Raw genomic sequence first — 17642 nt, forward strand, 5'->3', positions numbered from 1 at the left:
AGTGAATGGGAAAAAATTAATACTCGATCGCTGGTAGAATTGCTAGTTACACTGTTGTTGGCGTTGTTTTTCTCTTTTTTTGTAGTAATATAGTTTAGATTTTAGCATACATATGCACACTTTATGAAAGACAAAAATATTTAGAGATAGACTAGATAAAACTTTGTTTTTAAAAAATGGATTACGTCGCGAATTCAATTTCTAGTTGCAATCAATTAATATAATGTTAATTAAACGTCTTAAAAATTCGTGAAACTCTCTAAAAACTTTCAACTATTTCATATTTTTTAAAAGATAATTATTATATTCCTTGTAATAATGATTATATATATTATATGATAATATGATTTATAATGTAATTTGAAATGCATTTTTATTGCGTTTTCTAGAAAACGCATCGAGAAATATGCGAGACTCGTAAGGTTCCGAAAAAAGAACCAAACTTGTAGAAATTACAGAAAGAACCGCGGCGAGATACGAGATTATCCACGATGTCTGAAACGCAAAAAAGGGGCACAAGGAGAGGGTCCGTCGTCCCCCTCTTTCCTTCTACCTGCAGGTTCGCGTGATGACGGCGTGTGCCCGCGGGGGCGTTCGATTCTCGAGAGTCGTAGATCGCGTGCGAGCTTGCAGCTGGTGAGAAGAGAAAGAGAAAGAGAGAGTAAGGAACCCGAGTCTCTCGGGAGTTTATCACGAGGCCCCCGGAGGCACCCGGGACCCGCTCGCAACGCGTACCTTAAACGTGGGCGGAACAGCAGAGGCGCCCCCGGGGTGTTTCTCACCCGCATATCTGACATACGTGCCAGCCACCTTCTCATCCCTCACCCTTAATTTCTTCTCTTGCTTCGTCTCCTTCTACCTCTTCTCGTTCTCCTCATTATCATTTGGTTTTTGAGCTTCTCGCCCACTATATCTTTATCTTTTTTTTAGAATGTTATTTTCTTTTTTGTTTTCTTAGAATTACTTAGTACATTTGTGCTTGTGATAAGTATTTTTCATAGTAAGTTTTTTTTAAATTGTATTTGAGTATCTCAGGATAAGATAAGATAATTTTTGAGAATATATATGAGGAAAAAGAGCGAGCAGGAAAATGGAAATAAAATATTGTAATATCATAAAAGTATGAAATATTATTATGAGTTTGATATAAGATTAGATGTTTAATTATATGAATTCGTCTTTCATGTTCGTGTCTTGTATATTTTATGCGCATTCCAGCACGAGTGCAAACCGCGTTAATAAGGGGTTAATCTTCCCAGCGACTGTTCTATTCGAGAATAACGGAGTTCGGAAGAGTCCAATTTGTTCACGGCGCGGAATCCGGCGTGAGATCCGTTATCGAGCGGCCTGAGATTCTTTTCCGCAGACACGAAAGCCGCGGAATCGCCGCCGACATTCCTGCGAAATTATTGCCTACCGGTCTCTCGGACCTTCCGTTGCTGATGCCGGGTGTCCGCGACGGTGTCTCGAAATTGGAATTCGTAGAGAAGCGCGATGACAGGAAGGAGAGAAGTACAACTAGTCTCACGCGAAACGAAGGTATCGAGAAATCGCGTGGAGGTTGCGAGAGTTTCAACGGACAGAGAAATTTTTTGATTAAAGAAGATAATATTTTGTTATTATATTAACATAACAAATGCAATTTTTTTTATGATACAACGAATGTAAATTTTATAATTTATCTTTCACGATAAGAACTAGAGTAGGTGATATGTCAATATCAATCATCTGCATCATTTTGAAACTTTTTAATCTTATAGCAAACTTTCATAAATGATCGCAATTTTTTAATGACAGTTGCCATTTCTATGATTACCACTGTCATCAACTTATAACGACTTCAAAGAAACTATGGAGATCTACGAAAATTTAATGCGCGCGAAAGAGCCTTAGATCTTAATAATTTCCTAAGAAAAATTCCAGCGATGCCGATGGCGATTCTATGGTTGCGCGCGATTCCGTCGACCGTGTTGCCCCGAGGACGTTCCCATGAGTCGGGGGCGGCCACACCGACGTTTTCGTAGACCCTGGAAGATGCTGGGTCCGGAGAGCACCCGGGGGCGATGCCATGTTCCTCGTGAACGGTGCGTGCAACCGCGCGCTCTCGCAAACACGTTATTACGCGAACCCTTAATAACCCACCCAGAGTTAACCTCTGCCTTTCTTTCTCTTTCTCTTTCCTCAGCCCGAAAAGACTCCCACTTGTTTTTCTCCCTCGCCTCGACGAATTAGCTATTCCTTCAACGATGTACACGGTAGCCAATTGCCTCGACACAGCTCTGACATTCTTTGTGGCTTCACGCTCATCAGCACGAAGCTCAATTCGCATTAGATGGGTAGTTTATTTAATTGTATCTGTTGCATTTCAATATTTCTGTTACTGTAAAAGTTAACAGTAAGGAAAAATTATATAAAAGATTGAGAACCTCTTCCATTAAAAATCTTGGCAATTTTTTATATATATTATTTTAAATAATTTGACAGATATAGCAATATGACAAGTTAAGAAAAAAATTGTCTTTAAGCGTAAGATTTTAAATTTATAATCGTAGATTGTCAAGTTTGTTAATTTATTATTTTTCTATAAAATTGATTTTAACGATGTATGTGAAATGTATTCGTTTAGGAAATGTGTGATATTATTTTCTCGTCTCGAGAAGCATTGTCTCTCGACTGAAACTTTAGAATGTTCCTCGTAATCGAAACTAAGGAAGAAATTAAGGAATGCAAATAATCTCTATTGAGATGCGCCTCTGTCGCGTTTGCGCCTCGGCGAATATTGAGCGACGAAGTCGCGAAAGGATGAACCAGGAAGCGATGCGGCGCAAGAAGTTCTCGATCTCGTCACATCGTTGAATCAATGTCGACAGAAGGTATTCCATGCGGTTGTCACGTCACTCGCCACATTTCCGCGAGATGAAGCTTTTATTCTCCAAATGATAAATTATTCCTGCATTATATTTCGAAATCGACACGTTAATAATTAAATACGTCAGCGAATAGCTAGCAGTCTCTTATGTTTTTTTTTAGTAATTGGAAGCACATAGTAAAGTGGCATGTAACTGTCAAATTTGACGTATAGATCCATTTGCCAAATTTATCATAATTGAAAAAATCGTATTGTGACATAGATGAGAAGATCATTATATATATAATATAAAGGTACATGAATTTTATGTTTTTTTTAATAATTGGAAGCACATGGTAAAGTGACATGTAACTGTCAAATTTGACGTATAGATCCATTTGCCAAGTTTATCATAATTGAAAAAATCGTATTGTGACATAGATGAGAAGATCATTATATATATAATATAAAGGTACATGAATTTTATGTTTTTTTTAATAATTGGAAGCACACGGTAAAGTGGCATGTAACTGTCAAATTTGACGTATAGATCCATTTGCCAAGTTTATCATAATTGAAAAAATCGTATTGTCACATAGATGAGAAGATCGTTATATAATCTAAAGATACATGAATTACTATGATTCCTAGCTTTCGCGTAGTAACGTTTGCAATCAATGTTTACACTTTATCAACTCCCACGGTCGGCATGTTGCCGCTCGGCCACTCTGGACGTGCTCTCGTCTCGCGTCACGAAAGACTCTGCATCTAACATTCCGCGAATTTCGGTATTAGGACCGTATGAAGCCGGGTCGAGTGCTCTACGGGAGAGAGAAACCGAGGTCTCCCGGACGACGACGACGGCGCGAGTTCCCATAGTCGGCGACAGGAACAACGGCCTTCCTGTTGCGCGATACACACTATCATACTCAGATTAGTTCGATTCGGCGACGCGCCAAAGATGTTTTTCGGCCGTATTGGTCGGCCCAGACCCGGCGAGATAGTCCAGCGGATTATCATGCGCGTGCATGTCGACAAAGGAAGTTTAGCTTGTAAAGCTGATTAAACCTTAGTTAATCACAACCGAGCAGGCTGGCATGACGAGGACGGAGGTGGCGATCGTCCCGGCGCCGCTCTCCCGCGCTCGTGTCAGTCCCCTGCCCCCTCACCGCGAGGGGACCCCCTCCCATTGCGCGCGCATGTTCCTCCTACGCGCTCGGATTAAACTTCTCGAGCACGTGTTATCCCAGTGACGGCTCGTGCGAGCGGGCGGTCCCGCGCGGCAAACTGGCGCGCGCGACACGCGCTCCGCGCCGCTCATGTTCGCCCGCTGCGCGCGACATAGCAACTGAATTCGGTGCTGCAGTCCGCGAATTCCGGAGATTTTCTGCTACGTACCTAACGGCCACGCGCGCCGGAATTCTTCCGGTGCGACTGGCCCCTCGGCCTCTTCGCCATCGATTCATCTCCGTCTCGGATGAGCGGGAGTTTCTCTTTCTTCGAGCTGCTCCTCGGCATCGGAGAGCGACGAGGCGCGCCTCCGCGAAGCTTCGTTAGTCCTCGAGATTGGACAAATTGATGGATGAATGGACGGAAGTAATTTATCACCTGATATATTTATCTCTTCGTCTCGCGAAATTTCTATGATTCTGTTAAGGAGTAAGGGCGACTAACGATCGCCTCGTTTTCAAATTAAGCTCGCTTTCACGCGGAGCACTCGTGTCGAATCAAATTGCTGGAATACGATAGCGATGCATAGGGTGAGGAACGAGGGCGATTCCTCTCGGGTTCCTGCGCGTCCCAGCGCGAGGACGCGGAGAAACGCGATCGAGAAGCGATGGTGCGACGGAGAGTGAGCGAATACGGTGGGCGCGTGATGGAGAGAGAGGCACGTGGATGAAACCTCCTCGAACAGCTGTTCCCCTGGCATATCGGCGCAGCGCCGCAGCGCCACGCGTCACGGCGAGCACCATCGCGACGCGGCTACGCCGTGGCGCTTTGGCTCCTGTCCGCCGTCATCGTCGCGATGCTGCGCGGCGCTGAGATGCCCTCTTGGAATCGTCGGCATCCGACAGCGTCGGACACGCGAGGACGCTGAGCCGGTCAATAATGTGCCGAGATATTCGGGCACCCTGAACCAAGTTGGGCTAAAAGTTTGCCGAAGGGAAAAACACAAAAGCCGCGAAAGCGAGCCTGTTTTATTTATTTTAAGGATTAATTGGATTTATCTAAATTGAGAAGAATGTGTTGTCTTTGAGAACTTAATCTAATGACGTTTAGATTCTCTTTAAGCGGAATTTTAATTTAAGCTTAGTTTGACTGAAATTGAAAAGAAGTATTGAACTCTAAGAATTTTTTATCTAGAAATTTTAATTTGTTAATTTAATCTATATTTAAAGAAGGGATTCTTCTTGTGCTTTTTTTTTGTATACAATATTAGAATTTAAAAGCTATTAATTCGATTGCGCGATTATGCAGTGTTCAACTCCATCTCCTGGTCAGAAAATATACGAAGAAGTAATAGTCATTACAACTTATATGGTTACAACTTACTCAACTTTGCATCTGCTAGCATTAACAGTCAATAAGATGCCTCTTTATAGATGGCAATACTGTAAAAAGTTGATCCTCTTTACCAACGTGTGTTCTAAAGTTTTTAGCTTGTTAGTCAATTACGTATTGCAATGGTATCGTTAGCGAAATTATTTGGAATTTTGTCTTTATTATTAGTGTCGCTGAGATTTTTATCAATGATAAATAAATAAATGTTGTAAAAAATCACACATTTTTTCATCTGAATTGATTGAATTTGAAAAATTGATAATTCTTCAAATGTATTCATCTTTCATTATTTGAAGAATTATTTTTTATGTATAAATATATTTTTATTTTTTATCATATGTATAAATATATTCTTTGCGATATCATTAATTTTTCTATATATATAGTTACGATGACATTCTCTACAATATTTTTTATGATTTTTTGGAGTCAATGTGTAGTCCTTGCTAAAAATTTATTTATAAATTTGCATATTAACAAATTATATTAAATAAATGTTTTTTAATTTCAACTAATCGCTTTCAGCTGTTTATCTTTCTTTCTTTTGGTAACTATGTAAGCTTATTGTGTAATATGTATTAGTATCATATCAGTAAAAAGTGAGTGTAATAATACACTCGTACATTCTATATCAATCAACTCTGAACTTGGCATATCTAGAAAGCAAAGATTAAAAAAGAAAACTCGATACAATTATAATAAAATTCATTTTAAAAAATCAAGATTCCTAGAATTTTTGAATTATTCTTTTTTTGCATTCTACTATTAGGTAAAATATATAATTATTATAAGATAGACAATAATAATTATATTGATTTTTTCCTGCAACTTAAAAGACATTGTATTTTAACTTTAAGCGAAAAGTTAAATAAACAATGGAAAACAATGTTTCATAAGCTACTGCCAAGCCGTAGAGTCAATCGATCGATTAAAAATTGCAAGCTAATAAAAACGAATACTGTCCTATTTGGAATATATCGCATTGCGATAAATAGACACTTCCATCTCCGTAACGTCTTAGCAGTCTGACAAGAAACATTATCGTTTAAGACGTTACGAGATTACTTTACTCTTGACGAGTAACTATTTTACTTGAGACGGACAGATTCGACACCATCCTCCACGCTATTCCTCTTCGTCTGGCTTTTGGACGGATTGTTCCATTTTTGCAATTCGCCGGTGCCGAAGATGGCGAATGTCATAGCACCGATAAAATAAGTGACCGCCAAGGTCCAAAAGACAATGGTCCATTGCGCGTAGGTCTGATTTTTGTACGTGACGGTGCCTACCAGGAAGCTGCTAATAAAACCGCCCATCGAGCTAAAGGTGTTGGCAATGCCGAATATGGTCCCGGAAAAATTGGGCGCGATGTCGAGACCATTTCCCAGATAACCGGCCGTTACAGCACCATTTATTGTCAGACCGACGGTGAATATGGCAACTGATGCCGCGCGATTGCAACCGTGATATACTTGAATCACCATGAGGATGCTAGGAATTAGAGTGGCTAAAAATTAGAATTTTCATTAATTGAAAATAAAATCTTTCGACCGAATTACAAGGGATAATTTAATTGATTATTTAATATTTGATTAATTTACATATTAGAAAAATTTAATAATGAATTATTTGATTATCTGAAAAAACCCTTATTTTATTGTCATACTTAGATGAAGAAAAATAAAAAAATGCGAAGCTATTTGTAAAGTTTTACTCACCAAATGTCGTGAAAATCTTGCGTATTGCAGTTACGGATAGTTTGTTGATACGAAGCAGGTAATCGGCCAGGGCGGACATTGATAACGCGAAAATGTACTTGCCAAGATAGGGTAATGAGGATAAGAGGCCGTTCTACAAATATTATTTCCATTTTCGAATAAAAGTATAAAAATAGAAAAAAAGCAACAGCAATATAAATGTAAATTTTATTTATTATTACGATTAATAACGTACCTCCTTAATATTGAAATGTAAGATATATTTCATATAAGTCGGCAGCTGATTTACGATGGTGAAGTACCCGAAAACGCTACATGCGTGCGTTATCACAATAGCCCAAACAGGTCCCGAAGTGACAATTGAGCGCCATGGTACTGGCAGATGCTGTAGTTAAAATGTTGAATTAAATAATAAGGACATTAATCAAATTTTCGAAGAAAAACAAAATAATAAAGCAATTTTTCCATTCTCAAGAGACAGATAATTGTAAACAAACTGCATTATTTAAGAACTAAAAAAATGTCAATTTAAATGTATCTTAATTTACATTTTTATCAGCTTATTTATTTTTCAAGTAAATTAAAATAAATTAAAATAATAGATATGGAATCACTGGAATGTCAAAATAGACTAGAATTAAAATAGACGCATTTTATATATACAGCTGCTATTACAACCTTGTTGGTGGTGGTCGTCCCAATTGAATTCTCGATATAACGTCGCTCCTCCATGCTGATTCGCGGATGCTGCGACGGTGAATCGAATACCAGCAAGAACCACGCCACGCTCCATATAATCCCGATCACGCCGGTCACATAGAAGACTGACTCCCAGCCGAGTGAATCGATGAGGAAACCGCACATCGGCATAGTTATCGCGGCGCCGAGCGACGAGGCTGTAAATAACGATGCAATTTATGACGCGGCGGTTTAATACAGCCGCACATCCGCGACCATAAAGCGTCTGCCATTTTCCTGTGTACGTTTCGAGTTTTTCAAGTTTTTCGCAAAGTGGAAAAAGACGATTATACATAACGACGATCTCACGCGGAACTGAGTACGCGATCGTGCGAGGCAAATTAGATCATAATCCATTTACCCATCATGTTAGAGACGAACTTGCTACGTTCCGTTGGTGGAATCCATCGAGCAGTCATTGGTTGAATGGCAGGCCAGGTGACACCCTGATTTGCGAAATATTAATTAATGAATTTTAAGGAATTGTTAGAGTGTGATTGTGCAATCGTTTGCAATCATGCATAATCGTGCGCGCTAATGTGAAATTTCATTTAGATATAATATAGAATCTTAAATATGTGTACAAAGAGAGAGAGAGAGAGAGACGCTCGATAGATTCAGAAATCCATACGAGTCGCCCGTTAGATCATTCCCACGAAGCGGACGCGTATATACATTTATCATGATTATAATAATTCGTAGAAAGAGCGACGTACCAGCATAAATCCCAGTACAATTCTCAACGCGGCGACGACTGCGTAGCCGAATGTAGCTGCTAACGGCGTCAGCAGAGTAATGAAACTCGATACCAGCATACTGTAGCCGAAGACCTTTCTCGTGCCAATTATTTCTGCGAGTCGACCACCCGGTATCTCTGTACATATGTAGCCCCAGAAGAAACTGCCGAGAATCATATTCACCTCGTACTCGTTCCACGGATATTTCGTCTGAGCTCGTTCCTCCTGATTAAAGTAAAATCAGTTTTTGAAAATTCGGAAAAAGAATTTTGTAGTTAATGGTGATTAGATTAGCATGGATTAAGTTTACGCCGATTTCGAACGATATATTAGAGTAAAGATAGAATGGGTGTTTAAATGTACGAATTCGTTCGTCAACAATCGACGAGGTCGTTAACCGTGCAAGTTCGACTTTACGTGAGTCTTAACGAACCGGGTGCCGCTGTGGGAACGATGATAGCAGCGTAGTAGCGTTGTTCGTCTCGTTGACTCTATTAACATCGACGTGGATCGCTGGGGTTCTGGTGTTGTCAATCGGGGTAAGGTCGTTCATCATCGCCGTCCGGGCAACGCACTCATCCGGTATCAACAACGATTCGTTGGAATGCGAATGTTGACCGTTACTATTGCTCGGCATCACCATCGAGACGATCGCTATCGTCAAATTCACGCGTAGCATATAGTTTAACATGAAGCCGAGGATCACCATGATGTTGAGCACCTGCCTGCATGATAGACAATCTGCACAAACGCATTTCCGGTCATTATTGTAACTCTAAATTGATTGCGAACATTCGATGAGATGAGTTAATGCAAGAATAATGCTGGATTTGAGTTCTTTCTGATTTCTTTCTTTATGGGGTAATTTTAAAATAAAATATTTATGCTTTTTGATGATATAAAAGATAAAATACATATTTACTTTATAATTATCTATATAAGAACGAACATTTCATAGAATTGATTATTTTGGACCTATTTTTTATAATTCTCATTAAAATTTTTAATTTTTTTTTAAACTAATCTGCTTGCATAACATTTTTGTATTATAAAATTATTATAACTTTCTCTCTCTCCCTCTTTCTCTCTCTGTAATATCCTTTTATATCCATGTAATAATCTCTTTAATTAATTATATTACGATTTTTTTGCCTGTATTTTTTTATTTATTTTCCAAATATATAATTAGTTTTCTAAGCCATTTCATCTAGAAGTATTTAAATATTTTAAAAATTATAGTAATTTATGTATTAATTAATATCTATAATAATTTATAGATTTATAGATTAATTAATACATAAATTACTATAAATCGAAGAAAAATATTAGATTTTTCTTTATTTCCATTTATTTCCATTTTGAATGATGCTGATTTAAGTTATTTACATTATCATTGTTTCGTCTTTGATTCCAGGATTTTTAAAATCGATGTATTTGATCGAAAATAAGATGTTAACGTATATATATATATATATATATATATATATATATATATACAGTTGACGTAATCTGCGTCACATGTCTTAAGCATAAACAATTTTTACGTAATGCAAATGCGCGTGATGCACGCGACAATATATATTTTCGGTCTATCAATCTTGTTGCACCATCGCATATCATGACTCATCTCGAGGTCATTATTGGAAATTCCGGATGTTGACGCACGTGAAAGATCATATCACTTCTTATCACGAAAGTTTTATCACAATTCAAATTTCGAATTATTATCTTAGCGTCTTTCGCGAATCGCGAACGGAATACATTAATTTGAAGTGCATCGCAATTATGCCAACTCACACAAGTCATCAGCTCGTGTCTGTTTTGCTTTAATGAATTGTCATATAGATGATGTCGGACCTCGGCCATGACTGCCGCTCGACAACTTTCACGTTCATTGGCAGGTCGCTGAAATTATTTCAAGAATGATGCGAGCAAGCCAATTTTCTCCACGTGCATGTGGGGTGCGGAAGTTCCAAGTTTTGCGAAATGTTCAACGTCAATGGATCGAACAAGTTGGAAGAAGCTCGCGAAAAGTAGCGGACAAGTCCGCACTTTAGTTTCAACGCACAAACAGACGCACCTCGTCCTCGATATTAATAGTCTGTTCAGCATTAGATCTTGCATCGTTCGTTTTGCAATACCTATGCAATTCTCGTGACAAGTTGGCTTTGCTTATCGCGAATTTCAGTCGGAGGTTATCGTACAAATATACAATACCTCAGTACACGAACAATGAATCATCATGTACTTTGTATAACAAATTCCAGCGCATATGAATGAAATTTCAATGACGATTTCTTTGGCCTACTTTAACTAGCCTAGTTGAAAGCTGATATTTTTCTCATTGTGAAAATGATGATCGGTTTATGATTTTCGTGTAATATCATAGATTGACAATAAAGCTCATTCCGCAACTTAAAGAAATCGATGATGGAATCGTAATTGCATGAATTGTGATTCCACGAATCGTGGATTTTCCTACCTCTCATCTCGGAAATTATTAGTTTTTATCTGTAAGATTTAACAATGGATGGACGGATTATTAAAAATTTATAACGGGATTAAAGTCAGCATTTCTTACGTCAATTTACTTGTCTTGATGCATTTAATTATTACAGCGAAGCGTGAATCAAGCGACAAATAAGTTGATTTCAACGTTGCATAATTATAAAACACATGTTTGTCTCAAATGATGAAAGCAAATGGTCATCAATCTACGAACGATTAGAACTTCTCAAGCCGTAAAAGTACGTAAACGCAACATTTACAAAGAGTCGGCACGAATAATTTGCGAATTAAATTTACATTCATCGCCGCAGACATACGCCAACATTGTCAATGTAATGTCATGTTATAACCATCGTATCTGACGCAACCAAGGAAGGTCGAACAAAATCGCATGCAAATGCATTTTTATCACCTAGTACGTGATTCAATCGATTTTAGCGATTTCGTGCTCGTCAAAGTCATCTCGTCTTTCGCATTTTTACGTGAGACTTAACTACCGAGTTAAACAGTAGCTATTTTTTGTTACTATTACTGGTTCGACTGACGACTGATAAAAGATGTGCAAGTGAAGAAAAGCACGCTCAGATAATTGGGATTACATTCTAGATTCATGTCTTACAACAATTATGTTTATCTATTTTACGTGCATGTAAAATAGATAAATATTTACATGTCACTTTTTAAATTTTGATATTTTATGTTAAAAAAAATAATTTATTTGATTTTTACTTATTATATTAATATTTATTATATTAATATAACGCAAAACATTCCTGTGAGTTTTATTTATATTCCTAATTTTAGTGGGAAATTATGTTGTTAAAATTTAACTTGTTAAAAAAAAAACTGTTTCCGTTGGCGGATGAATTATATTATTTTATTCGTTCGTATTGCATGAGAAAATGCTATTACTATGCTATTACTAATGCTAGTCCATGACAACGATGACAAAACTGATTAGAAATGATCGTCTATTTATTATGTATATTTGCGTTTTCATTTTAACCAACCTATATCTTTATATATCGATTGACATATGTATATCTGTAAAAAATTCCATTTCCATGAATTCCTCTTTTGATCTGAGTAGTTAATTCACTGTTTTGGCAACACGTTATTAGTTGCATGCTATTTCATATTTTCTATCATATTAGTCGTATGTTTCTATTTATTTTGACTATATATTTGTGTACGTAGAATTGCATAAAATAGACGAGAAAATAGATATGATTCGGACGATTGAAGAGGAATGTTTATTTAAAAATCTAGTAAAGATAATAATGCTTGCGAATCAAGAGTCTGCCTGTTTCGCATGTCGTGCTATCCACTTGACCACCATTACGACTATTACACTCCCTCATGTGGCAATTGGGAGTTACAATAGTTATAATGCAAGAGATATGTGGCGTTTTTCTAGTATTTCAAGTTTGTCGATTTTAAACATCCGTTGATAATAAATGTAAAATAGCTACGATGATAATGCAATATGCTTGTTGAATTTAATTCAAGTCATAATGAAAAATTGTAATTGTTAATAAAAGATATTTGTGATATACGTGACAGAGATAAATCCGTGAAGTCAGTCATTTGAAATTAATTATAATCCGATAATTCACTTCCAATCTATGAATTTATTAATTTTGATCATTAATATATAATTTTAATGAGAGAGAGAGAGAGAGAGAGAGAGAGGATACTGTACATCGCATTATCAAATTAATCAAAATGATATCAAAATTAATATAATAAGAAAATTTATTTCCATCATTATATTACTTATATATATATATATATATATATAATTAATATTTAGAATAAATAATATTATCTCAATATTATTTATTAGGAACAATAGCATCGTTTTTTTATAACAAACAAATCTGCAGTATCTGTTTTATCATTATCATTCGTTTCATAATAAATATTTCATGAATTTATATTATGTTTCATAAATATATATAGAACCATGCTAACATTAGTAGTATCTTGATTCACGCGTTATCGTTCAACTCAAATGTCGCGGTGTCGTTAATTGCAAGTTTTACGACCACCTTTATACTTGATCATCAAGCCGACTTAACTTGATGGCGTAGACTAGTATTACTACAGTGGATAGTATGACGCCAGTTTTAACGATCGGAAAAATTAGTGGTGGTATCGAAAAAATTGGCGCAAAACAATTTAACTGGTACAAATTATATATATGTACAATAAGTTACAAAAGCTTAGAAAATTATTGCTAATAGATTATTATTCAATATGATTTTTTTGTTTTATGTCACAACCTCTTGGGAAACTCATCTTTACATTGATAGTTTTTCGTTCGTCATCCTACAGGCGCTATCATGACCTTCACCCAGAACTCGATACACGTTCTCCGGCAAGCTATTTATATCCGGTGTATCTCGTCGTTTCGTGTAGGTCTGAAATAACCTACCTGCATGCTCTTCAAAGCCGAGTTTGATGACTCGTAACTTTAAACGATCGGAAACATGAATTTGGGTCAAGACTCGAGTTTAATAATGCAGACGGTATTATCTTTGGATGTCATTACACGAATTCGCGTCTCATTGGATGGAGATTAAAAGCTGGTACATCGTCGTGGACTATAAACGACTGTTAATTCGTACGATTGCCGTCTGTCGATGATACGTGAACGTTATCGATGACATATATTAACCCCAGAAGCATCCAGTCGAAGGTTCGGGGCAAAGAATGCTCGCAATTTTTATATTCACAATAGATGCATTTATATTTCATGAAAATTTCATTCAGAGATCATAGATTATATATACGCATGATCATTTCCTCTATACATATTATATATGCTAGATAAAAAAATTACTAATAAATTGTTAACATTTTTCCAAATTTTCTTGTTCTAAATTTTATTTTACTTACATATATATTTTATATCTTAAGAACAAATTAGAAAATCAAAACAATCAGAAAATTATCATTATTTCTTCAAATATATGTATTATATAGTATTTAATATTATGGTCTTTTCATTTATTTTTATATGCATTATTATTTCATTTAAGTTCTTTTATAATTCGCGCAAATAATAACATAAATAAATAAGAATAATATAATAGTTATATTTCATATTTTTTGATAAGAGAGATATATATTTTTGCATTAATATATTTTAACATATCATTAAAAGATAATATCTATTTTTAGAGTTAATATTCATCAATTATGAAAGAAAACGATTTCCAAGAATTAATGTTTTTTATTATTTTGATAACTTTAATTCGCTAGTTTGTTGAATTATGTGGTTTCTTGACAAATTACTATGTCTTTTTGTAATGTAAGAATACATTAACGCCTAAGCGGAAATCGCGTTCATTGCCGTCTGTCGTGGGATATGCGCGCGACTAAAGTCCTATCTACACTTAAAACCTGTTCTTTTTTTCAGAAAAATTTCACTTTTGCAGAAAAAAATTTTAAAATAAAAATAATATTCTTAGAAAAATATAATAATGTTAAAAAAATATATTTTATATACAAATAAATTTAATATGTATTATATATTTATAAGATTACAATAACATCTCACATATTCATACGTTTCTGCTCTTTTTTTGCGCCTAAATAATTTAGTTTTAATTCTAATATCTTCATTTTCAACTATTATAAAAGGAGATCATTTTTGTAAATGTTACAATAAAATTCCGATTAATGTTTAAGATATGTTTCTAAGAAGAGCTAAACGGAGCCATTTGAACTTTATCTTACATAAATAAAAATAGATGAAAATACAAACGTAAATAAACCAATATTTTGAAGAATTATATACATACTAGATTTGTCTCATTTATCGTTATTGAGCTTTAACAAAAATGTAATAATAAAATAAAATCTCTTATTATCTTTAATTATGATTGATTAAATCTTAAATAATTTTTTCTTTCCATATTTGGAAAAAAACGCAGCAATTCCATCATTTATCAAATAATTCTTATTAATATTTATGGACGATAAGATCTTTAAAAAAATTATTACATCTACAGTTTGGCAGTGTTATTCATTTGAATTAAAACGTCATACATGCAAACAAAATACATAAAACAAACACAATCACCTAAATCAATTATAATCTTCTGTACTAATGATAGGGATAATTTAATGAAATTAATTACGAAATCTTTTCTTACATTTATGGATTGAGATCTAACAAATATGTTATGTCAAATATTAAAGTAGAATAATATTTGTAAATTAAGAGTAATGTGAGAGTAATGTGAATTTTAAATATGATTAAATCAATCGTGCGATATACTATTTGTTTATACTTATACATATGTCTTTGTGATAATAGCATTATCATTAGAAGATCTTAGGAAATTTCAATATATATCTTGTAATTAAAAGCATACAATATGTGATCTCTTTATGTATTGTGATATATAAACACACACGATGAGATGTAAATATTTTATATATTAATACACAGACAAGACAAAATGACATGAAACACAAAGACAAATATCAATTCTACTCAAGACTACTTTTCTTTGCTAATTGTTTATGCTTCCTTCTTTTTTGCGTTAATGTAACAATTATTTTAAATAATCGTATCCACATATTTGCAACAATTCTGTCTTTATTATATAACAATTACTTTAAACGATTATGTTAATGAAGCTCATATACATATACATTTCTTTTATTTCCATTCATATATCTTATCTTGTTGAAAATACATAATTATAGAGGAAAGAAATATCAAAATTTTTTAAATCAATGTATTCCTATGTCTCAGCAATTAAATGCTACATTTTATTAGAACTCAATTGAATTTGATCCTTTTAATTAGTTTACTTATTAGAAACTATATTTCGTTATTTATTTATATGTTAAATTAGATCGCATTTTTGAAATTTAAAAGATTTTTCTTTAAATTTTTCGACGAATTATATAATTTAAATAACAAAATATCGCATTTTCAATATCATAATTCATTTCAATATCATATATAACGTTATTCGTTCGTGTTTATAAGTTATTTTATTTTTGTTTATATCTTTTTTATCAAGATATTTATGTTTCTGTAATTTTCAATAAATATTTTCGAAACTTAATTTTTTAAACCTCAAATTTGGTTTACCTTTGAAAAAAAAACATTTATTAAAAATAAATTTTGAAACAACATAAAGCGAAGCACAGTCTCTAATAAATATTAGTGGATATAAATTTTTAATTTGAACACTTTTGACTAACATTAAAAAGTTTAAAGAAAATAATACATCTTTCCTCTATGTTTTTAAATATATAATGATAATAATTCAATCTTTTATCTATTTAACTTTTCGCTCCTCAATCATTGACTTACCCTTTAACATTCTGCGATTGGATGCCATTTTACTAGTATGTCAATCTTTGTTTTACAAATTAAGCACGTTCACTAAAAGAGGTGCACCAGTTCGACCAGTTTTCTTCTTTCTTATGACTTCAGTGCACTATTTCGAAAATCTGCTATTATCTTGCTTCTTTATTACTTATACACAATATATCCTCTACGGCCGTAGCTCTTCATGCGTAAATAATCATATCATCTGAATGATATTTTTGTGACACAAGCCTCCAACCCCATAAAACTTTCCAAAAAGATTGAGAATTTCGTACAAGAGAGCGCTCTGGCCACGATAACTCGCTCGTTCGCTCGCTGTTCTTTAACTGTTTGCGCTCTGCTTCGCTAATGTTGCCAAAATCTCAGCTGCGAGTCGCTACTTGTTGTTCCGAAGACAAGGATGGCAAAGAGGAGGCCCGTCAAGAGCGTCAGCGTTGCGACACCGACGTCTTCTGCGGGCCGCGTCGTTCTATCGTTCTAACGTTACTCGGTGTCGTAACGAAGACTACGCACGATGGAGGCAGAACAGAAGAGAGAAAGAGATAGAGAGAGAAAGAGAGGCACGACCACGCACGTCACAAGAGCACACGCGTCTGTATATAATGACGTGCTTTGTTCGTTATGCCGCTGAAAAAACGTGCCCTATCAACGGCTTTTCTTACCTACCCCTATTACAGTCTATCTCATATCTGGAAAAGGGATGTTTTCAGGCACGTGGATTTTCTCTAACACGAAATGCTTTCCATTACATTAGGGGAAGATGCATCCCATTGTGCGAATAAAAATCTTCAAGAAAAAAGAAGACAGTTTGCAAAGATTGAGACTGGGAGATTAATCCTTGAATATTTGTAAACATTGTCTGAAACTCTGTAATATTTTTTTGTCTCCCAAATCCATGTATTCTTTTTCTAAGTAATTTTTCTTTATCATTTGAGTCTTATTTGAAATTCATTTGAAACTTATGAAAATATTCATTTACTACTTTAATATTTATAAATCTTTTATTTAATTAAAAATAACGCATAAAAGATAGTAATAAAATATATACGTACACACATATACATACATATAGATATATATATATATACGTACGCTATTTGGTAAGTAAAATAAAATAAACAAAAAAATAAATTATTTAGATTAAATGGTGTTTACTACTGAAAAATAAATAT

The 17642-nt window shown here is 34.7% G+C and overlaps 1 protein-coding gene and 1 long non-coding RNA gene across 2 annotated transcripts in view; one reads left to right on the plus strand and one right to left on the minus strand.

Moving 5' to 3' along the window:
* LOC145976438 (uncharacterized) overlaps nt 1-17642 on the plus strand; it is a 95100-nt gene that overhangs the window by 67937 nt on the left and 9521 nt on the right. The gene's annotated exons all lie outside the window — the stretch shown is intronic.
* Nucleotides 5848-17136, minus strand: LOC145975611 (putative inorganic phosphate cotransporter). Its single transcript, XM_083106207.1, has 8 exons — nt 16453-17136; nt 9037-9344; nt 8583-8828; nt 8228-8312; nt 7807-8024; nt 7364-7513; nt 7129-7261; nt 5848-6917 (listed from the first exon to the last, which is right to left on the minus strand). The coding sequence occupies exons 1-8, from the start codon at nt 16478-16480 to the stop codon at nt 6499-6501; spliced, it is 1587 nt and encodes a 528-aa protein (XP_082962333.1). The 5' UTR covers nt 16481-17136; the 3' UTR covers nt 5848-6498.

Source organism: Camponotus vicinus, unplaced genomic scaffold (genome assembly GCF_025532165.1).
Source record: "Camponotus vicinus isolate PSW18456_S1 unplaced genomic scaffold, iyCamVici1.0 SCAF_8, whole genome shotgun sequence".
NCBI lineage: Eukaryota > Metazoa > Arthropoda > Insecta > Hymenoptera > Formicidae > Camponotus > Camponotus vicinus.

Coding starts and splice junctions, on each gene's coding strand:
- LOC145975611 (XM_083106207.1), bottom strand. CDS start 16,480: ATGGCATCCAATCGCAGAATGTTAAAGG. Junction 7,514..7,806: donor GGACGACCACCACCAACAAG/GTTGTAATAGCA, acceptor TTTTAACTACAG/CATCTGCCAGTACCATGGCG. Junction 7,262..7,363: donor TACATTTCAATATTAAGGAG/GTACGTTATTAA, acceptor TAATATTTGTAG/AACGGCCTCTTATCCTCATT.